Genomic DNA, 24,033 nt, shown 5'->3' on the forward strand with positions numbered 1-24,033 from the left:
TAGGATTACAGGCGTGAGCCACCACGCCCGGCCCTAAAAATTTTTTTGTAGAGACATCTTCTCGCTATATTGCTCAGTCTGGTCTCGAACCCCTGGCCTCAAGTGATCCTCTGGCCTCAGCCTCCCAAAGTGCTAGGATTAAAATTATACATTTTTGACGGTGTTGTCCTCTACTGACCAAATTCATACTTCATCTTGACTGAACTGCTCTCTAATTTGCTTTGTGCATGTTTCATCTCTTCAACTGTACTGTAAGCTCCTAGTGGGTAGGGATCGCGGTTACTCTCTCGAGACTCCTAATGTACAATGCACACTGCTCTAAACAGTGCAAAGATGTGTTAATAAATACTTACTGATGACTGTCTACACCCTATCCCATTCCTAAGGAGCCCTAAGAGGTAGAACCGACTCAACTTCAGGCAGAAATGCTTTCAGAGAACTTGCTGGATGCTTCATATAAACGCTTTCTACGATTCTGCTTAGATTAAGGGGAAAAAAGGAGACCGCAATTTCTCTTTGGGCTCTAAGTTTCACATTTTCAATGCATTATAGTCAATAGTCTTCTTGGATATTATCTCTAATGGGAAGCTTTTCTCTGTAGTTCTTGCAAATGCTACTTCTAAATGATCCTACGAGTCCATGAAAACAATTAAGTATCATCCCATGAGTTCATCAACTTTAAGAAATACCTCAATAGCCTTACCACAGACCAGCCCTTCCAAAAGCAGCAGCACTTGGTAGGACCTTAATTAAAGCAAGCAGAAAACACCAGCCCACTGTCCTCGCTCTGTGATAATTGTAGGCAATCATCACAGGGTCAGTTAAAAAGTGTCAGGCCCTGAAGAAGAGAAACACAACTAATGGGTTCACAACTCAGGGAGATGAGTGCAGTGCCCTGGAACACCAGCCCTCTCCTAAAACTACAGTGATGGCTGAGCCAGATAGCTCAGTTGGGTAAAGAAACTTCCATTACAAAAATCATTGGAGCAAATGGTTTTCATCTTCCCATTAAACTCAACTGCCTCCAGTTCCCCTTCTAACCAAGGCATGCTTATAGCCTAAGGCTGGCTCATTTATAACCCAGAACAGTCACAGACCCTGGAGGAAGGGAGAGAGGGAAGGAAGGAAGGGAAGGAAGAGAGGAAAGGAAGGAAGGGAGAAAGAGAGGAAGGGAGAAAGAGAGGAAGGGAGGGAGGGAAGGAAGGGAGGGGAGGAAGGGAGGAAGGGAGGGAGGGAGGAAATAAGAAAAAAACTAGAGAAATAGGAGCTTAGAATAAAATCTTTTATTTATTAGAGTGTTAAAATGTAAAAAGTTTTTCCTCAAATATAGGGAATTTACTGTCTTGCCAATTTACTTCTCTTATAACCTGTACAACTAACAGGACTCCAAGAAAACTTTTTGTAATGACCATCCAATCAACCAATAAATCAATCCTTCATTATACTACTGCCACTGAATGAAGTCCTTCTGACTAGACCATGTGGAGAAAGAGGATTCGTATCACCAAATTTCTTTTCTCAAACTGTCTCTTGATCCAGACCATATAAAAACTAATGGTCAGAAAAATATCATTCTTGCAGAGAGCCACTTGCCCCTCAAATAAACATCAACTTTATTTTTTAAATTGAGGGTGAATGCCAACATGAAGCAAGGAGAGACTTAACACTTTATATGATTATACAAGTGGGATGCCGGGCTTAATGCGCAGCATTAATCATCAGAGAAGAATGCACAGGAATGCTCACAGGACTCCGCCACATGAACAACCTACAACAATGAGCTGTCAGCATTAGGGCTTTATTCACCCAACCAAAACCAATAACGAGGAACCACCATCACCTTAGCAGAGTATGGAAGACGCTGTTTAATCAACTAGCATGGAGAGAAACAGATCAAGAAATCAAACACCTAAAGGAGTGTCTCACAACAATCAGAATATTTAAAATCATGGTTAACTCAACAAACAATTCTCTCACTTATTCCCCACATGTGAAAAGTCAAAATATAACTTGAGTCACTCTGGGTTGTAGGTGAGGAAGTCAATGGGCTATAATAAACTCAAAGGACATCAACAAGAAAACATGCAAACAGGGTAAATAAAGTAAAAACCCAAAAATAGTTAGGATAAATAATTGAGCTTGTCTTTTTCCTCAGAAGAACAAACAAAAAACCCACCCAAAACCAAAAAACAAAGTAGGAACAATTTCCAAATGTGTGTGGTTGTTGCTCTAAGCTTAGTATACATTTGCAATGGAAGCATGGCAGATGATATTTTGACATTCTTTTTTTCTTTTAAATGCTAAAGGTAAAGAACTTTGCTCTTTCAATACCCAAACCAGAGCAGAGAGACAGGAGTAAATTATAAATGTGGATGCAGCAACATCCACGGGACATGAAGATTGGGGGGGAGGGGGGAGGGGAGAAGGGGTAGGCTTTTGCATTATTGTTGTTGGCAGGAGACCTAAGCAGTCTTAAAGAACCTCCTCTGGGAGTGGCAGTGTTAGGATTCTAGGTTTGCCATGAAAAGGTATCACAATTCCCAAGGCCCACCACCTACCCCTTCTCCTCTTCTCCGAGGGCACCTACCTTACTGTAAGTCACTACTGATAAGTTGTTTGCGTGACTGCTGGGGGACAGATTTACAGAGTTCTGTGAGAGTCTATTCTGATCTTGCTCGGTTTGGTCAGGAGCAGGAGCCCATGTGTTTTTGCTGATCGAGTCGAACTCGGAACCCCCAGGGTCTTTTAAGTTGTTTTCATCTGATTGTCGGTTCTTTTGGGGAGAGGCAAACGGGTTGAAGTTTCCTTCTACCTTGCGATGCGGCTGTGTGTTGAACTCCGTTTCAAAAGATGACAGCTGCTGCGTTACTCCTAAAAGTCCACCCACCTCCACACTGAGAATCACCCAGATGACATCTGAAACAAAAAGTCAACTCATATCAATGCCAGCATATCCTTAGGGCCCAAGGCAGCCACCGCTGAAAACCCCAAATATCATCCAAACCACAGAAAGAAATGTTCTTCTATATGCTAGAAATGTTCTTCTATATGCTTTTTTTTTTTTTGAGACAGAGTCTCGCTCTGTTGCCCGGGCTAGAGTGCCGTGGCGTCAGCCTAGCTCACAGCAACCTCAAACTCCTGGGCTCAAGCAATCCTTCTGCCTCAGCCTCCCGGGTAGCTAGGACTACAGGCATGCGCCACCATACCCGGCTAATTTTTTCTATATATATTTTTAGTTGTCCATCTAATTTATTTCTATTTTTAGTAGAGACGGGGGTCTCACTCTTGCTCAGGCTGGTCTCGAACTCCTGACCTTGAGCGATCCTCCCACCTCGGCTTCCCAGAGTGCTAGGATTACAGGCGTGAGCCACCACACCCAGTCTATATGCTAGTTTTAAAAGCTTGCTAAAAAAGTTGTCCAGTACATTTGTATTGCATGTATTTCTACATTTTTGGTAATGTCAAGTTCAAACTCTGGTATAAATCCATGAAACTGTGTTTCTAAAAAGCTTACCAGCTGATGCTGAAACACAGCCATATTTGGAAATCATTATCCCAGAGAACAATGATCAATGGATAGAAACCTAAAAGTTATTGTTCCCAGAATTCACAGCTCTTTGTGGTTTTTGCTTTATTTTGCATGTGTTTAACTCAGAAAATTCAGAGCAGGCATAATTCTTGAGTCAAAAAATGCTTATAATTACTAGAATTGCAACTTATCAATTCCCCCCTCTTTTGGGACAATTTAGAGTCCTGAAAGTGATCATATATTGTTCAAACTAGGACAAATGAGAGCAAAAGAGGGAGGTAGCTATTAATAATTACACCAGGACAAAGGTGTGAACTGGCACTAATCTAGACAAACTGGGAGATAATATCGCCCTGGCTATCTTCTCAATATATACAATCAAAAGACACCAAGAATTTGGTATGCCTCAAACTTTCTAAAATAACCAATTTAATACCAACTTTGCTTTTCTGTAATACAGTCATGCGCTGCTTACTGACAGAGATATGTTCTGAGAAATGCATCATTAGGCAATTTCATTGTTATCTGAACATCACAGAGTGTACTTACATAAACCTAAATGGTATAGCCTACTACACACCTAGGATATATGGTATGACCCATCGCTCCTATGCTACAGACCTGTACAGCAGGTTACTGTACTGAATACTGTGCGCAATAACACAATGCTAAGTATTTGTGTATCTAAACACATTTAAACAGAAAAGGTGCAGTAATAATATAGTATAAAAGATTTTTTTTTAAAAAAAGGGTATACCTGTATAGGGCACTTACCATGAATGGAGCATCCAAGACTGAAAGTTGCTCTGGGTGCATGAGTGAATGGTGAGTATATGTGAAGGCCTAGGACAGTATCGTACACTAATGTTGACTTCATAAACACCATATACTTAGGCTACACTAAATTTATTTAAAAAAATAAAGTAACTGTGCTACTATGTTCTGATAGCTACAATGGCACTAGGTGATAAAAATTCTTCAGTTCCATTATAATTTTATGGCACCACCATCACTGACTGAACTGTCATTATGCAATGCATGACTGTACAGGGAAACCCTACTTCTCTGCACTGAAATCCTAAGTATTTTTTAAAAGATACCCCATAGGACATTTAGTCATAGTTCAGTTTCTGATTTCCTCAACCGCCAACGCTAACAGTTCAAACAGAAAAATATAGTAGTGGTTCCCTTTGATCTTCAGTACCTCACTTCAGAGTGAACAGCGGCATCTACATTCCTGCTGGAAGGTTTCAAAAAGCGAGCTACAGAAAGAAAGGCCAAGAAGCTTTTCAGTGTGTGAACCCTGCTAAAAACAAGTTAAGAAAAATTGTCTAAGGCTCCTCAATAACTGTTGAAAGGTTGATAGGAAAGTGTGTGAACCCTGCTAAAAACAAATAAGAAAAATTGTCTAGGTTCCTAAATAACTGTTGAAAGGTTGATAGGAAAAGGCAAATACATTTCATTAGTTAGCCACCTGAAAATGTAGGTAATACATAAGCCTAGAACAAATATACTAAAAAGGACAGTGAAAGGAATTTTGAGGAAAACCTTCTTAAGCTGTGTTCATTCTCAAGTTTTAATCTGGGCTCTGTATTAAAAAGAGGAGATCTTAGAGTACCACATAGCCATAAAAACTCAATTTAAACTTAGTGGTTTGGGAGCTCTGTGAAAACCTGGTCGTATCCGAACAGTTAAGAGTCAGGCCCTAGTAAGTGGAGATGCAGCGACATCTGCTGTTCACTCCGGAATTAGCAACTCCCTTCACCTCTGAGAGGCAGCTAAAAGCCACTCACTAGCAGCACCAGCATGACTCACACGAATGGGAATCCATTCCACACACATTTATCATTAAAGAAAATATAAATCCTCATGTAAACTAGCACCATAAAAGTTAAACCTCTTGATTTAACACTGTACATGCAATGTGCCACTTCACTTAGGAAACTAGGACAGTGCCAGGAATGGCAGGGTCAAAGGACTTGTGTTTGAGGCTGTAAGTGAATCTCGTAAACCGATATGATGTAGGCCTTAAAGAATAATCTGGCTGGGATCAGTGGCTCAAGCCTGTAATCCCAGCACTCTGGGAGGCCGAGGCGGGCGGATTGTTTGAGCTCAGGAGTTCGAAACCAGCCTGAGCAAGAGCGAGACCCCGTCTCTACTAAAAATAGAAAGAAATTAATCGGACAACTAAAAATATATAGAAAAAATTAGCCGGGCATGGTGGCGCATGCCTGTAGTCCCAGCTACTCGGGAGGCTGAGGCAGGAGGATCGCTTGAGCCCAGGAGTTTGAGGTTGCTAGGTTGACGCCACAGCACTCTAGCCCCGGCAACAGAGTGAGACTCTGTCTCAAAAAAAAAAAAAGAGGATTGCTTGAGGCCAGAGTTGGATACCAGCCTGAGCAACAAAGCAAGGCTGTCTCTACAAAAAATGGGAAAAATCAGCTGGGAATGGTGGTGCATGGGCCTATAGTTCTAGCTACTTAGGAGGCTGACACAGGAGGATCACTTGAGCCCAGCTCAGGAGTTTAAAGCTGCAGTGAACTATGATGATACCACTGCACTCTAAGCCCAGGTGACAGAGAGAGACCCTGTCTCTGAAAAAAAAAAAAGTTCATTTGCAAGCACATGATAAGTTTAGCATACTCAGCTACAAGTCACATGCTTCTTTCTCTTAGTCAAGAAAACAAATTCTTATGAGAAAGGTTAGTCTTATGAAAGCTATCAGTAAATAAGACTAATGATATTTTTTCCCCTGGCTTTGAAGTATCTTTAATATAACTCACTGGGTCTTATCATACTTAAGCCACCTTCCTCTCTTTGCTTTGGCTATTGCTCTGCACTGTTTGTAGATTTTATATAATAGCTGTAAAAGAAAGGTCATTTGAGAAGCCACTGATTTATAAACACCAACAATAAATACCAGTTCTGACCCTCCAAAGTTATTACCATAGTGGGTCATCATGAATATGCCTTCTGCACGGTACAATCTCAGCCACCTAAGTATCACCTCTAGACTTCACATTCCAGAATGTGTTCACACCCTGCATAATAATGGCTGTATTTTTAACCAAACAAATAAAGAGGTTAAGATGGCCCAATAAGCTTGTTTCATAGAGGTTGACCATTCCCAATTCTTGCCAGAATGCCATAATTACTAAGGTGGGTACTGCTAGCCAGATATCTTACGATCTGTGATAATAAAACCACAACTGGAAGGGATCATCCAAGGAAACTGCTTTACTTCCTAGATTAAAAAAATCTGAGGCTGGGTAAGTGGCTCACATCCATAGTCCCAGCACCTTAGTGAGACTGAGGTAGGAGGATAGCTTGGAGCCAGGAGTTCAAGACCAGCCTGGGAAACATAGCAAGACCTCATCTCAACAACGATAACAAAAAAATCAGACAGGTGTGGTACCATGTGACTTTGGGAGGCTGAGGCTGGAGGACTGTTTGAGCCCAGGCATTTGCAGTTGTAGTGCACTACTGATTGTACCACTACACTCCAGCCTGGGCAACAGAGCAAGACCTAATTTCTTAAAAAAAAAAAATAAAAAACAAAACAAAACAAAAAATAAAGTCTAGAGGTAAAAGTGATGGGCCCAAGGTCAGACTTCAAGTTAGAAGCAGACTGAGAATGCCCAGCTCTTAGTATAGCTTTTTAAACCCACACCCGTTTCTGCCCAACAGGAACTTGGGCACCCAAATACTTAGGGAACTAAAGCTATGGTTAAGTCAGTCCCATTTCCCAGGCCACAGTATTAATATCTTTACCCATAAACATATTATCTTTGGCAACAGTAATAAGAATGGGCCAACAGGACGTCCTAGATAGTAGCCAAGAAGGCAGAATCAAGTGCCAAGCTAACACAATCAGGGCTTAGCAAGCAAATGGAGAACCTGATTTTAAAATGTCTGGCCTTACTGCTAATTTTTTTTTTTTTTTAAAAGCACCTGGGCCAGAACTTTAGAGCTAGAAAGTAATATAAACATTATCTCATTCAACTTGTCCCTTATTATTAAGGTATAAACTTCCTTTTGCAGAAATGTATAATAAATTACTAAAGAGAAAACATAACCTTCTATTTATTTCTTTTTCTTCTAATTAAAAAAAAAATTTTTTTTAGAGATAGGGCCTCACTATGTTAGCCCAGGCTGGTCTCCTGGCCTCAAGCGATCCTTCCACCTCAGCCTCCCAAAGTGCTAGGATCACAGGTATGAGCCACCAAGCCTGGCCTCTTTTTATTTCTTAAGCTTAAACTATCAAAAGTATAGAGTAAAAGGAAAATATTTTACTTAGAGCCCACGTCTATAATCTTAATGAATCATACTGACATAAAAAGACATCTCAGATGATGATAAGAATGTTAAAAACATCTGCATATCTAAAAGCTAGCATCACAGGTTAAATCTCATCATAATAAGCATAAACATAAATCCACAATTTGTCTGGTAAATAGAATTGTTGAAAATCAGTGCAATATTTCCAACTGGTAAATGTGTTTCTTGTGGGGCTATAGGTTAACAATTCTGAAAATACTGTACATGTATACTAGGATTGAACAAGTAAGTAAATGGATGGTAGATGACAGGCTTCTCATTGTCAAAGAAGACATTACACATAAGCAAGAAAGGAAGGCATTCTAAAATGAACCCTGCAGAGGCCAGGCCTGGGGGTCATGCCTGTAATCCCAGCACTTTGGGAGGTCAAGGTGGGAGGACCACTTGAGGCCAGGAGCTTGAGACCAGCTTTGGCAACACAGCAAGACCCTGTCTCTACAAAAAAATTCAAAAATGAGCCAGGGATGGTGGTGCATGTCTGTAATCCTCACTTCTCAGGAGGCTGAGGCAGGAGGACTGCTTGAGCCCCGGAGTTCAAGGTTACAGTGAGCTATGACTGCGCCACCGCACTCCAGCATGCGTGACACAGCAAGATACTGTCTCTAAAAATAAAAAATTAAATAAAATAATAAAATAAAGTAAATAAATAAAATAAGCCCTGCAGTACTGGATTAAAGTCAGAGACATCAGTATAAACTCATGGTTAAGCTTAATATATATTCTAATGAAGAAGTACAGAAACAATTATAGATATTTCCATATACAAAGGTTAGTATGCATACATCTGTTACCTAGCCATTTGCTGAGAGGGCCTAGAAGTAATGACACCCCAGTAACAATGACCATAACCAGTGCCCAGATTTTGGTTTCTAAATACCATTCTCCAATCAATAAAAAGAAAACCAAAGCTCTTTGGATAAATGGCTGATTCGAGGGCTAGAGAATAGAAAATACAAAATGAACGTGGAGCATCCTATCAGAAAGCAAGTAATCAAAGAAAAAAAGGATAAAGGCATATCACAGGGACATAGAAACCAATCTCAAAGAACTACCTCTCTCAAAAGCCGGAACAATTTGAGCAACAAAATAAATAACATGGTTTTAGATCATAACCCAAAGTATAAAATAAATGATTCCATTGTGATATACACAGATGACTAAATAAATGCGGGAGAAGAGACAAATTTCCTCCCAGAGGAATTCCAGACAATATATGTAGATACTCCCGTTTCCAAGAGGTAGAGCTTATTTCTATACCTTTCTCACACCGTCCTTAAGGGTGGGCTAGACTTAGTGATTTGCTTCCAAAGAATAAAGAAGGGAAAAGGAAAAACAGTAACCTTACAGTAGAAAAACGTGGCAAACCCACTATTTAACCAAGTGATCAAGGTTAACATCACCAGTGATGTTAGACAAATATCAGGTATCCCTGATAGGGCACTTTACCTCTGTGGTACCCTTCCCAAAGCCCATAATGTCAATCTAATTATGAAGAAAACATCAGACAAGCTCAGATTAGGAGACATTCTATAGGATATTTGCTAGTTTTCCCTAAAACTTTCAAGGGTCATGATAAACACTGAAAGACTGAGATTGTCACAAGCCATAGGAGACTGGGAGAGACATGACAACTCTAAGTATAATGTGGTAGCTTAGATTGGATTCTGGAATAGAAAGAAGTCATTAGTGGAAAAACTGGTGAAATCCAAATAAAGTCTGGAGTTAACAGTAACGTATCAATGTTGATGTCTTTGTTTTAAGAAGTGTACCACGGTAATGCAAGATGCTAACAATGGGAGAAACTGATACGAGAACTCTCTATAATCTTTGCAACTTTTCTGCAAATCTAAAATTATTCCAAAATATAAAGTCTACTAAAATAAATTAGTACAGTATTAGAAAATCATATTTCAGAAATTAAGTTGCAACAGAGCCAACGCAGACCACTCTATGGAGTGAATTGACTAGCAAAGGAAGAGTGTGTTGATCTATAAAGGGGAGAAAGAAGCTGTAGCAGGGCAAGGAAGAGGGGACCCTTATGTGCTCAAGTTCTTCAGAAGCTTCAAAAAGATCAATTTCCTCAACTGGAGACACAGGCGAAGTCCTATTTGCAGATAAATGCTCCATTTTCCAGAAGAGCAGTAAGGGCCAGTTAACAATCTTCAAACTGGGGGTACAGCAATGACTGTACAACTGAACCAACATTATCTTGATGTGGATATTGGGCTGAGGCCGCCTGACCAATCCCAGAGACTGCCGCTGGCCAGCACGAGATGCAAGAAGAAACTGCTTAAAACAAGCAATAAACTGCTGTATTAACGGGTTCCACTTGGTTTTGGGCATCCCAAGGGGAAAAGGCAGGAGACCTGGGAAAGTACCACTTTCAAAAGTTTAGTTTACAAAGACACCTCATAGTGGTTTAAGCTATAGCAAGGACTAAAAGCTTGCAGGCTTCTGATCTTTACAGCAACCAGTACTCTTCATCCCTGGGAGTTATGAGCCAAGAATACCCTGGCGTCAGGAGGCACAGCCTGGCATCAGTCAGCACGCACACGAAAGATCACTGTGGAGGCCACCTCTAGATTTAGAGGTTGTGGATTCAAATCCTTTCTGCAGCTCCACCCATCTTTGAAGGAGAACAGGAACCTCACATTTCCCCTGAGAATTAAAAAACAACAGGGGTATGGAGAAATAAACAGGCTGCGGTCAGCTGCTGAGCTGCACACTATGGGCTCACATTTCATCTCTGTAAGAAAGCAGGGAATGTATCACCTAGCTTCAGTGAGAAGGCTTAAAAGAAGAAAGTCTGAGTATCCATAGCCCAGCAGACTAACAGAAGGAGGTGCAACGGTCAGTATTAAGAGCAGGTCTTGACATCTCTGTGTGTCTCTCTTAATATTACCAAGGTAGCAGTGTGCACGTACCAGTGTGAAAGGAGGCACTTCCAACTGTCCTTGCACTAATGGGCCTAGTCTCAACTTTTAGTCTGCATTTCTACATTATCTACTCAGCGCTGTAGCCTTGCTCCCATGACACATGCCCAGGCACTCACTATATCTGTCCACACACCACCTACCTCCCCACTTAAGGGAGTAGAGACAGGCTCTACCTCATCAGCTTCTCAGAGACAACTCCTGATTTCTGGGGCTTGGACCCCATAGACAGCAGAGTGACTGCTGAAGGACTGCCCCTACTCAAACTCTGTTCTCCTTCCCATTCTCACTGCCCACCCTATCTTACCACGAATGTGTATTAGAAACTTGTTTCTTAGTATTTAGTATTATTCCAGGAATTTCCTCTTAAAATGCATATGCCCCTCCAAGGAACACGTTAAGCTACTTTAACCACATCATTAGAGGAACAAATCAGATTAACCAATGGGCGCAAGTTTACAGAGGGGGAAGAGAAGCCTAAGAAAGGGCACTGAAAGGAAAGCTGTAAGAGAAATAACAAAGCAACGATTGCTACTTCACAATCTTTCCAAATTATGCCCTGTTCAAAAAACATGAGCTTTTCCCTTAAATGGAAGGAGGGAGTAGAGCAAACATTTAATCACTTATTTGCCTCAAGTTTTAGGAAACAAGAATCCCTGCTCCCCAAATCTAGTAAATCAGTGCCATGGAATTGAAAGCATAAGACCCTGTTTGGGACTAAAAGATGAAAATCAGCTCAGAATGAAAAAGAAAAAAGCAACCCTCCCATTAATTGGGCTGGGAGGACAGACACAGATAAGGACAAGTGCAAACTTGACAGGGCACATTATTTCTCCCAAGGTCATGCAGCAGCAGTAAAATGCTCTAATGACCCTCTCTTCATGTGGCTACTGTTTTCTTACCAGTAATGCTCCCAGACCTAATTTGCTATAGCCATTTATTACTGAGGATACCCAACTGCTAAACTGCCCTTGTCTCATGACGACACCCAAACCCTAATTAATTCCAGCTTCTCCTAATCCTGCCTCAGAAACAACTGCCAATCCAGAACTGACCCCCACATTGCTTAGAGCTTCCTCAGAATCCTTCAGTGGGAACCCAAGCCTTACAAAAGACGCTTCCCTCCTCCTTCCTGTTCCACAGCATACCGTAGTTCCTCTGGAGTGCTCTTCCTCACTGTACCACATCAATTAAATCTAATTATGTCACACTATAGGCTTGTTCCTGGTGATTTTTTTTTTTTTTCCCCGAGACAGAGTCTGGCTCTGTTGCCCAGGCTAGAGTGCCGTGGTGTCAGCCTAGCTCACAGCAACCTCAAACTCCTGGGCTCAAGCGATCCTCCTGCTTCGGCCACCTGAGTAGTTGGGACTACAGGCATGTGCCACCATGCCCCGGTAATTTTTTCTACATATATATATTTTTAGTTGTCCAGATCATTTCTTTCTATTTTTTAGTAGAGACGGGGTCTCGCTCTTGTTCAGGCTGGTCTCGAACTCCTGACCTTGAGCGATCCACCCGTCTCGGCCTCCCAGAGTGCTAGGATTACAGGCGTGAGCGACCGCGCCCAGCACCTGGTGATCTTTGAACCTAGATACCTTCCTCTCTTCCTCCTCCCAGCCCCAGCACCTAGATGCAGAGACCCCATCATTCCCTTCCTACCAGTCTTCCCTCTTGTACGACTGCCCTGCCCTAAAAAGGGCCCACTTGTCCTAGTCAACAGCTGATACCATAAGGAAGGAGGAGGGATGCATTCATTCAATGATATGGGCATCAGAAAGAAGAGCGAAGGGGCAGCCCCAAGGGTAAAGGAAAACCAGGAATATATGGTGTTCTAGAAGGTTAGTGACAAAAGTGTTTCAAGAACAGTCAATAACTGGGTCCAATGCTGCTAATAAGTAAAGTCAGTGGAGGATCAAGGACAAACAGCTGGATGCAGCATCATGCAGGTCGCTGGTCAGCTTGAAAAGAGCAATTTCAGTGGAGTAGTGGGGACAGAAGCCTGAACAGAATTCATGAGAATAAGAAATCAGAAGTGGAGATAGCCATTGTTGGCACAAAATTTGCTAAGAAGTTTTGCTATGTAGGAGGGCAGAGAAATGAAGAAGCTAGAGGAGGAAAATTAGGAGCATTACATTATTTGTAACAGCAAGAAATTGAAAACAACTCAAATGTCCATGAATAGGGACTAGCTGGAAAAACAATGACACATCTACCTGAAGGAATGTTCCACAGCCATAAAAAGGAATGAAGACTTCTTTTAACTTTAAAGAGTGGTCTCTAGAATATATTATTAAGTGGAAAAAGTTAAGATGTACATCAATATCGATAGTTATGACACTTTTGTGGAAGAAAAGGGACAAATTTATATATATTTGCTGGCATTTGCAAAAGGAAAAAACACTAAATGAATAAACCACAAATGAATAAATAAAAATGAACACCTATAGGAGGAGGATGGAACTAGCTGAAGAAGGGACAGGATGAAAGGGAGACTTCTCTAACCATATCACATAAGAGAGTTTTGACTTAGGAATCAAAATGTTTTATATACTCAAAAAATAAAATTAGGTCAAAAGGTGACAGTAAAAATGGAAATTTTTCTGGTGACAGAAAATACAGGTGACAGTAAAAATTCCTAGGACAGTGATCGGCACAGGGTAGGTGCCCAATAAACAAAGAATTATTAAGGCAGAAATACATAGCACCATAAGTGGCATTAAAAAACTGATTTTTTTGGTTCTTTTTGGAGACAGAGTCTTGCTCTGTCGCCCTGGTTAAAGTGCAGTGGCATCATCACAACTCGCTGCAACCTCAAACTCCTGGGCTCAAGAAATCCTCCTGCTTCAGCTTCCCGAGTAGCTGGGACTACAGTTGCTCACCACCACGAGACGGAGATGGGGTGTCACTCTTGCTCAGGCTGGTCTCCAACTGCTGAGCTCAAGCTCAATCCTAGCCTCCCAGAGTGCTAGGATTACAGACGTGAGCCACTGTACCCAGCCTAAAAAACTGTTTACTGTGTTGCCCTGTTGGAAGTTAGAATCAAAGTTAAAGGTAATGTCTGATGATTGGGTATGTCTAACTTTAGCCAGCGGATTGTAACAATGACAAGAAATTAAAGGCAGAAATGACCTCCTTAACTAACACGTTAACATCTAATGTTGCTAACTCAAAAATAAATTACATTGAGAAGAACTTTAGCCTTTGGTAAGACTGGACATGAACTTGTCAGTGGACAACACATGAGGTAAGGAATACACAACAAACTAGTAACTGGTTTTAAATCAACAGAATTACTTTACAGCAGTCTGCTCTGCAGACCTACCACCTGCATCAAGATCATGTGGGTTGTATGTTAAAAACAGATTCCTTGGCACCTACTGCAATGAACTAAAACAGGTTTCACAGATAAAATCTAAGAGTTTTTACTGATACCTATAAAAAGAGGGGAAATAAACCAAATAAATCTTCTTCTTCATTCATTAGTTTCATTGAAGGCAACCAACTCCTTATTCTAAAAATTGGAAATTAAACGTAAAGAATTAACCATTCGAATTAGCCAGGCATGGTGGTGCATGTCTGCATTCCCAGCTACTAGGGAAGCTGAGGCAAGGAGACTGCTTGAGCCCAGGAGTTTGAGGCTGCAGTGAGCTATGAACATGCCATTGCACTTTACCCAGGGTGACAGAGTGAGACTCTGTCTCGGAAAAAAAAAAATTTAAGCATTCAACCAACCTTTTTTGTAGAAACTGAATTTCAAGGTAAGTATTGTTGATGAAGAAAAGGGTTACTCCCCCACCCTGAATTCCAGCTAATAAACATGAAAGAAATAACCACTTTGTAAGCTCTAATGAAATTATTCAGGCAACAATCATCAATGGATGAAATCATTATGCAAAAGATGGCCTGATGAAGAGGAACTCTGCAATGGAGGGAATCAAGCTGTTATCTGAACTCTTTGATTGATTTTACCATCACTAAGAGCTAAATAATTTTGAACAGTCAAAACAATTTTGAAAAAGAAAAAAGTTATTCCTGAAGTCAAAACTTATTACAATGCTACAGTAATCAAAATAGTGTGGTACTGGCAGAAAGACAGACGTATAGACCAATGGAAAAGAACAGAGAGCCGAGGAACAAACCTTCATGTATATGGTCAAATAATTTCAACAAAGGTGCCAACATCATTCAATGAGGAAAGAACAGTCTTCAAAAAACAATGCTGGGAAATCTGGATATCCACACATAAAAGAGTGAAGTTGCACCTTTACCTTATACCTTATGCAAAAATTAACTCAAAATGGATAAGAGCAAAAGCTATAAAAGTCTTAGAAAAAAAATAGGGGAAAAGCTTCATGACACTGGACTTGGCAATCAATAATTTCTTAGATAGTACACCAAAAGCAAATAAAATTAAAAATTGAACATCAAAATTAAAAACTTCTGTGCATCAAATGACACAATCAACAGAGTGAAAAGGTCTCATCCATGGAATGAGACAAAATATTTGCAAATCATATATCTCAAAAAGGGTTACTATCCAGAATATATAAAGAATTTCTACAACTCTACAACAAAAAAAGCCCAAATAACCTGATTAAAAAATGAACAAAGGACTTTAACAGACATTTCTACACAGATATACAAATGGCCAATAAGCATGTGATACTCAACATCATTAATCATCAGGGAATACAAATCAAACCACAGTGAGATACCACCTCACACCCATTAGGATAGCTACTATCAAAAACCAGAAAATACCAAATGTTGGTAAGGATGTAGAGAAATTAGAACCCCTTGTGCATTGTTGGCGAGAATGTAAAATTGTGGAACTGTTATGGAATACAGCATGATTCCTCAAAAAATTAAAAATAGAACTGACATATGATTCAGCAATTCCACTTCCAGGTATATAGCCAAAAGAACTGAAATGGGGTCTCAAAGAGATCCTTGTACATCCATGTTCACAGCAGCATTATTTACGATAGCCAAAAGGTGGAAACAACTCAAGTCTCCATCTATGGGTGAACAGATAAACAAAATGTACTACATACATACAATGGAATATTATTCACCTGTAAAAAGGAAGGAAATTCTGATACATGCTACAATATGAACGAACCTGGAGGACATTATGTTAAGTGAAATAAGCCACTCACAAAAGGACAAATACTACAAATTCCACTTATATTAGGTATATAAAGCAGTCAAAATCACAGAGAGTAGAATAGTGGTTTTCAGGGGCTGGAGGAAGAAGGAATGGAGAGTTACTGAGTTTTAGTTTTATAAGATGAAAAGCATTCTGGAGGTGGACAGTGGTGATGCTTGCACAACAATAAGACAGTACTTAACGCCAGTGAACTGTTTCCATAGTTTTGCCTTTTCCAGAATGTCATAGTTGGAATCATGCAGTACACAGCCTTTTCAGACCGGCTTCTTTCACTTAGTAATATGCATTTAAGGTTCTTCTATGTCTCTTCATAACTTAATGGCTCGTTTCTTTTTTTGTCGAATAATATTCTATTGTCCAGATGTACCACAGTTTATTTGTCCACTCACCTACTGAAGGGCATTTTGGTTGCATCCAAGTTTTAGCAATCATAAATAAAACTGCTGTTAACACCTGTGTGCGGGTTTTTGTGTGAACATGTTTTCAACTCATGTGGGTAAACACCAAGGAGCATCACTGCTGAACTGTATAAGAAACTGCCAAGCCATCTTCCAAAGTAGCTGTAACATTGTGCATTCCCACCAGAAGTAAGAGTTCCTGTTGCTCCAGTTCTCGTTATCATTTGGTGTTGTTAGTGTTCTCGATTTTGATCATTCTAACAGGTACGCAGTGGTATCTCATTGTTGTTTTAATTTGCAATTCCGTGGTGACATATGATGGTGAACATCTTTTCATATGCTTTTTTGCCATCTGTGTTATCTTCTTTGGTGAAATGTCTGTTCAAGCCTTTGGCCCATTTTTTAAATGGGTTATTCATTTTCTTATTTGAGTTTTAACAGGTTTTTATTTACTTTGGGTGACAATATTTTATCAGATGTGTCCTTCGCAAATATTTTCTCCCAGTCTGTGGCTTATCGTCTCACTCTCATAACAGTGTCTTTCACAGAGCAGAAATTTGTGAAGGGTGTAAGGTCTATGTCTAGATTCATTTTTTTGCATGTAGATGTCAAGTTGTTCCAGTACCATCTGTTGAGAAGATTATCTCTTCTCCAGTGTATTTCCTTTGCTCTTTTATCAGAGATCAGTTGGCTGTGTTTCTGTAGCCCATTTCTGGGCCATTTTGTTCCACTGATCTATTTGTCTATTCTTTTTGCCAATACTACACTGTCTTCATTACTGCAGCTTTATAATACTTGAAGTCAAGTAATGTCAGTTATCTGACTTTTTTCTTTTTTTTCATTATTATGTTTGCATTCTAGGTCTTTTGCCTTTCCAAATAAACTTATTTCACTTAGCATAATATCCTCAAGGCTCATCCATGTTGTAGTTTATTGCAAAATTTCCTTCCTTCTTAACGACTAATATTCCACCTGTATGTACCCAACATATTTTGCTAACCCAATCATCCATCAATGGACACTCGGATTACTTCTGTGCTTTAGCTATTGTGAATACTGCTATGAACATGGGTGTACAAACATCTTCAGACCTTGCTTTCAATTATTTTTACTCCCTTTCTAATTGGTGTTAGCATAGTATATCTTTCTCCATCCTTTTACTTCTAACCTGTATGTGTCCTTATATTTAAAGTGGGTTTCTTGTAGACAGCATTAAAAAAAAGTTTTAATTTTACTTTCTGCTTTCACTTATTCATTCTTCAATGTTCTTCCTGTTCTAAAATTTTTCCTTTGAGATAGGTCTCACTCTGTTGCCTGGGCTAGAGTGCTGTGTTGCCATCATAGCTCACTGCAAACCTCAAACTCCTGGAGCTCAACTCCTAGGGCCTTCCAAAGTGCTAGGCTTACAGTCATGAGCCACCTTGCCCAGCCTGTAAAATTTCTTTTAACAATATTTGCAAGACACGTCTACTGGCAACAGATTCTCTCGGTTTTTGTTTATCTCAGAAAGTCTGTATTTGTCCATTTTTGAAGAATAATTTCACAGGATATAGAATTCTAGGTTGATGGTTTTTTCTTTCAACATTTTAAATATTTCACTCCACTCTCTTCTTGATTGCATGGTTTTTGAGGAGAAGTCAAGTATAGTTCTTATTTTTGCTCCTCTATAGGTAAGATATTTTCCCCCTCTGGCTTCTTTCAAGACTTTTCTTTCTTTCTTTCTGAAGTTTAAATATGATATGCTCGGTGTAGGCTTTGAGGCATTATCCTGCTTGGTGTTCTCTGAGCTTCCTGGGTCTGTGATTTGGTGTCTGACATTAATTTGGAGAAATTCTCAGCCATTATTGCTTCAAATACTCTTTCTGTTCCTTTCTGTCTTTATTCTCCTTCTGTTATTCCCACTATGTGTATGTTTTACCTTTTGTAGTTTTCCCACCATTCTTCAATACAGTAGTCCCCTCTTATCCGTGGGAAATACATTCTAAGATCCCCAGCAATGTCTGAAAGCATGGATAGTACTGAACCCTATATATACTATGTTTTTTTCCTACACATACATACCTACGATAAAGTTTAACTTAAAAATTAGGCACAGTAAGAGTTTAACAACAGTAACTAATAATAAAATAGAACAATTATAACAATATGTCAACATCACTACTCTTGTATTTAGGACCATTAAGTAAAATAAGGGTTACTTGAACACAAGCACTACAATACCCCAAAAGTTGATCTGATAACCAAGATAACCAAGTGACTGCTGAGCAGGTAGTGCATGTAGTATGAATATAAAAAGGATGAATATAAAAGGAAAAAAAGGATGATTCACATCCCAGGCAGGATAGCATGGGATGGTATGAGATTTCATCACACTACTCAAAATGGCATGCAATTTAAAACTTTTGAATTGTTTATTTCTGGAATTTTCTATTTAATATTTTTGGACTATGGTTGATCACAGGTAATTCAAACTGTAGAAAGCAAAACTACAGATAAGGGGGAACTACTGTATTCTATTCTTTATTTTTTCTAGAGATGGGAGTCTCACTATGTTGCCAGGTTGAACTAGAACTCCCAGGCTAAAGTGATCCTCTTGCTAGGACTACAGACATGTGCATGCCACTGCACCCAGCTTGTTCTGGTTTTTTTTGTTTTTGAGACACAGTCTTGCTCTGTCACCCCGGCTACAGTGCAGTGACATCACCACAGCTCACTGCAACCTCAAACTCCTGGACTCAAGCGACCCTCCTGCCTCAGCCTTCCGAGTAGCTGGGACTACAGGCACACACCACCACGTCTGGCTCATTTTTCTTTTTTTTTATGAGACAGGACCTCACCCTTGCTCAGGCTGGTCTTAAACTCCTGAGCTCAAGTGATCCTCCTGCCTTGGCCTCCCAGAGTGCTAGGATTATATAGATATGAGCCACTGTGCCCAGCCTTGCTCTGCTTTTATTTAGTCTTTTTTCTCTTAGCTTTTCAGTTTGGGAACTTCTACTGAGATTCTTTCCTCTGCCAAGTCTAGTCTACTAATGAGCCTATCAAAGGCACTCTTCATCTCTGTTAGTGAGATTTTCTAGCATTTTGTTTTCTTTCTTAAAATTTCCATCTCCCTGCTTACATTAACCATCTAAAATCATGTTGTCTACTTTTTCCATTGAAGCTCCTAGCATACTATTTATAGTTTTTCAAAAATTCCTGGTCTAATAATGCCAATAGTTCTGCCAAAACTGATTCTAATGCATTCAATCTCTTCAAACTATGTGTTTTTGCCTTTTAGTATGCCCTGTTGAAGGCAGACATAATGTACCAGCTAAAAGGAACTGCAATAAAGAAGCCATTGATAATGTAGTGGTTACAGTAGGGGGAGAGGGAAAACATTCTATACTCTTATAATTAGGTCTCAGTCTTTAAATGAACCTGTGCCCCTGGACTGTGAACATCATCAGTGTTTCTCATATTTTTTTCTCCCTCTTAAATAGGACAGATAGCAAGAAAGGGCTGGAACTGGGTATTTCCCTTCCTCCACAGAGAAGGCTAGAGCTGGCTGCAGTTGGTTTTCCCACCCCCAGGTCAGTTAGGCTATAGTAGGTACTATTTTCCTTTTTTAATTTTTTTATTGATTGATTGATTAGAAAGAGGGTCTCACTCTGTCACCCAGGCTAGAGTGCAGTGGCACAATTATAGATCACTGTACTCTTGAATTCCTGAGCTCAGGTGATCCTCCTGCCCCTCCCTCCCGAGTAGCTGGGATTATAGGTGCATGCCACTATGCCTGGCTATTTTTTTTTCATTTTTTGTAGGGATGAGGTCTTGCTATGTTGCACAGGCTGGTCTCGAACTCCTGGCCACAAGTGATCCTCCGGCCTTGGCCTCCCAAAGTGCCAGTATTACAGGCATGAGCTACCACACCCAGCCCATTATTTTTTGTATTTTATAGAGGAATAAACTGAGTCACTGAAAGGTAAAATAATTTCCTAAAGGTCACACAGTTATTATGTTGTTGAACTAGAAGCCAAACTCAGATGGTATGACTTCAGATTTTATGCTGTTTCTCTGTTGTCCTTCTTTAATAAAAAGAATGTTTAAGAATATAATTATAAATGAACCGAGTAAGTCACGTCTGTTCATTCTTAGCTAGCAGTCTACATTCTTGTTTTTGAGGTGGCTAACACATTTAATTATTTGCTCATTATTTATATACCTTGCTCCATTCCAGCAAAAAGAAGTACCCACCCACAGAGACAGAAAGCACATTAGTGGCTGCCAGGCGCTACAGGATGTGAGGAATAGAGACTGGCTGCTTAATGGGTACTGGGTCTCCTTTTAGGGTAATAAAAATATATTGGAACCAAATAGTGATAATGGTCACACAACACTGTACATGTACTAAATGGCACTAAATTACACATTTTAAAATGGTTTATTTATCATGTGGATTTTACCTCGATTTGTTAAAAAAAAGAAAGAATTATCCACAATAGTTTGGTCAACAGTAACCCAGTGGAATGGTATGAAATTACTGAAAACTGTATTTTTGGAAGTATTTAATGACAGGGGGAAGGTTCTAAAATATTAGTGAGGAAAAAAACTATACTGTGCTATTTACAGTTTTTTGCTTTTAATATATGGATACAAAAAAAACCATGTGAAAAATCATATATTAATAGTGTTTATATCTTGATGGCAGAGTAAATGTTTTCTTTTTTTCTTCACACTTTCTGTATTTTCTATAATAAATTACGTATTTATTTTATTACCGAGCAAAGACATTTTTAAAAGAATTTAATCACAGAGCTGGGCGTGGTAGCACACACCTGTAGTCCCTCCCAGCTACTAAGGAGGCTGAGGTAGGAGGATCACTTAAGCCCAAGAGTTTGAGTCCAGCCTGGGCAACATAGCGAAACCCTGTCTCTAATTAAAATTTAACAAAAGAATTTCATCACAAACAACTAATAAGGTTAGCAATGTGACTGATTTTAAAGTTCTCAAATAAGAAAACACACAGAAAAAGTGGCAGAATAAATTCAAACATTTCGATAATTACATTAAATGTCGATGGTCTAAATATACCAAATGGAAGACAGAGATTGTCAGAATAGTAAAAAAAAGATCCGACTATATGCTAGCTACAAGAAACTCAATTCAGATATAATAATATATGCAGTTTAAAAGTAAAAGGATGAAGAAAGATATACCATGTAAACACTAAGCAAAAGAAAGCTAGACTGGCTATATTCATATCTGACAAAGTAGACTTCTGAGCAAAGAAAATTACCAGGGATATTACAAAATAACAAAAGGGCCATTCATCTATAAGATATAACAATCCTAAATGTTTATGCACCTAACAACAGAGCATCAAAATAAATGAACTAAAAATTGATAAGTGAAAGGAGAAACACAAATCCACAGTTGTAGTTGGACAGACATGTCAATACTCCTTTCTCAGTAACAGAACTAGTAGACAAAAAAACCCAACAGAGATATTAAGGAATCGAACAACAGAATCAACCAGCTGGATCTGACAATTATAGAACATTTCACCCAATAATAGCAAAATACACATGCTTTTGAAGTACACATGGAATATTCACCAAGATAGACAATATCTCCTGGGTCATAAACATCTTAACAAATTTAAAAGAAATGAAATCATACAAAGTATGTTCTCAACCAAATGGAATTAAACTAGAAATAAACAAGATAACAGAAAAATTTTTAAATGTCTGGAAATTAAACAACACACTTCTATGTTATCCATGAGTCAAGCAGGAAATTTCAAGGGAAACTAGAAAATATTTTGAGCTGAATGAAAATGAAAATACAGTATTTCAAAAGTTGTGAGATGCAGCTAAAAGCAATGCTTAGAGGGAAATTTATAGTACTAAACATCTATCCTGTAAATGAAGAAAGGTCTCAAATCAATGAACTCATCTTTAACCTTAAGAAACTAGAAAATGAACAAAATAAACTCAAACCAAGCAGAATGAAGGAAATAATAAAAGATCAGAAATCCATAAAATTAAAAACAGAATACAGAAAAACCAATAACACCAAAAGCTGGTTCTTTAAAAAGACCAATAAAACTGAGAAATTTATTGAGAAAAGAGAAAAAGAAGAGACAGGAAACATCAAGAATGAAAGAGGGGAGTATCACCAAACACAGAAGATATGTTAAAAGGATAATAAGAGAATACTACAAACAACTCCATGCACATAAATTCAACAACTTAGATGAAAAGGACCAATTTCTTGAAACTACCCAAAGTCACTCAAGATGAAATTGATTACCTGAATAGACCTATAACTATAAACATTGACTGAATTAGTAATTGAAAACCTGAAAGCCTCCAGGCCCAGATGGTTTCACCGGCAAATTTGTTCAAAGAGTAATAACAATTCTAAAATTTCTTAAAGAAAAAAAATGGTACAAAATATTAGCTAGCATTCATAGAGCTGCACTATCCAATACAGCAGGCCACTAGCCACATGTGGCTATTAGAATGTAGCTAGCTAGAGCCACATGTTGAGATGATAATATTTAGCTATACTGAGTTAAATAAAATGTAAAATTAAACATTTTTTAAAGTCCTCAAATAAATCTTAGGTCAGAAATAAGATCTGCTTTATCATTTCTGATTTCTAAATTTAAAAGAGAAATTATAAAAATAAAAAGGAACAATGTTAGCTGAGCGTGACGTGGTAGCACATTCCTATAGTCCCAGCTACTCGAGAGATGGAGGCAAGAGGATCCCTTGAGTCCAGCAGTTTGAGGCTGCAGTGAGCTATGATTGCACCACTGCACTCTAGCCTGGACAACAGTGCAAGACTCTGTCTCTTTAAAAAAAAAAAAAAAAAAGGAAAAATGACTGTGAAGCATGATGTGGCTACTCAGCCAAAAACCCACTCTAGAATTCAATTGCTTTCAAAAACATGTCAAAACAAAGTACAAGCAAAACTCTTAGAAATCATAAAAAGAAACTAAAGGACACTGATCACTACAAAACAAAATCCCGAGGCTAGTAGGCTCACAGCATTTCTTCCTGGGGCTGAATGTCCAATACTGACATTCCTTTGGTAAAGAAAGGAAAGCCTAAGTTCTTTAAAGATAAAAGGAGAAAAAGAGAAGAAAGATTTTGTGGGGTTTTTTCCCCCCAAAACTAAAGATTACAGAACGAACTAATTTCTAACTGAAAAATCTTTGCCATTCCAAGGGGCAACCATTAAAGCATTATGTGGCTGGTATCAAACCACCATAACAGGAACAAAATGCAATTTGCTTTTCAATAAGAGATTACCCTCTTCAAAGATCTCCACCCTTTAACTACAAGGCTATAGGAGGTTTCTAAAAATAAAGTTAGGGTTAGGGCTACATTCTGAGTAGTAATTAAGGAACATAAACTGCATCAAAGACTAAAATATTACATAAAGTTTAAATGCCCTACACATTGTTTTAGACACCAATCATCATTCTGTTAAAAAATAACCACACATTAGTTTTATAGTACATACCGATTATTTCAATGGAAGGCAATTATGCTTACTTCCTTATTTATAAGAGAGATGCTCTAGTCTGATCCAGGGGTAAGTATACACAATGGCACTTACTAAAAACTCCCAACATACAACAATTCAGCAAAACCTTCTTAAGAATTTCTCATCTGG

The 24,033-nt window shown here is 39.0% G+C and overlaps 1 protein-coding gene across 3 annotated transcripts in view; it reads right to left on the reverse strand.

Annotated features, from left to right (window-relative positions):
* LOC105812236 (chromosome unknown open reading frame, human C6orf106) overlaps nucleotides 1–24,033 on the reverse strand; it is a 90,763-nt gene that overhangs the window by 17,255 nt on the left and 49,475 nt on the right. For 2 of the 3 annotated variants that reach the window (XM_012646638.1, XM_012646637.1), the window contains one exon: nucleotides 2,588–2,916. In XM_012646638.1, coding sequence (XP_012502092.1) covers nucleotides 2,588–2,916 — 329 coding nt within the window. The remainder of the gene's footprint in view (nucleotides 1–2,587; nucleotides 2,917–24,033) is intronic. The other variant, XM_012646639.1, reaches the window with a different exon arrangement.

Source organism: Propithecus coquereli, unplaced genomic scaffold, assembly GCF_000956105.1.
Source record: "Propithecus coquereli isolate 6110/MARCELLA unplaced genomic scaffold, Pcoq_1.0 Scaffold248, whole genome shotgun sequence".
NCBI lineage: Eukaryota > Metazoa > Chordata > Mammalia > Primates > Indriidae > Propithecus > Propithecus coquereli.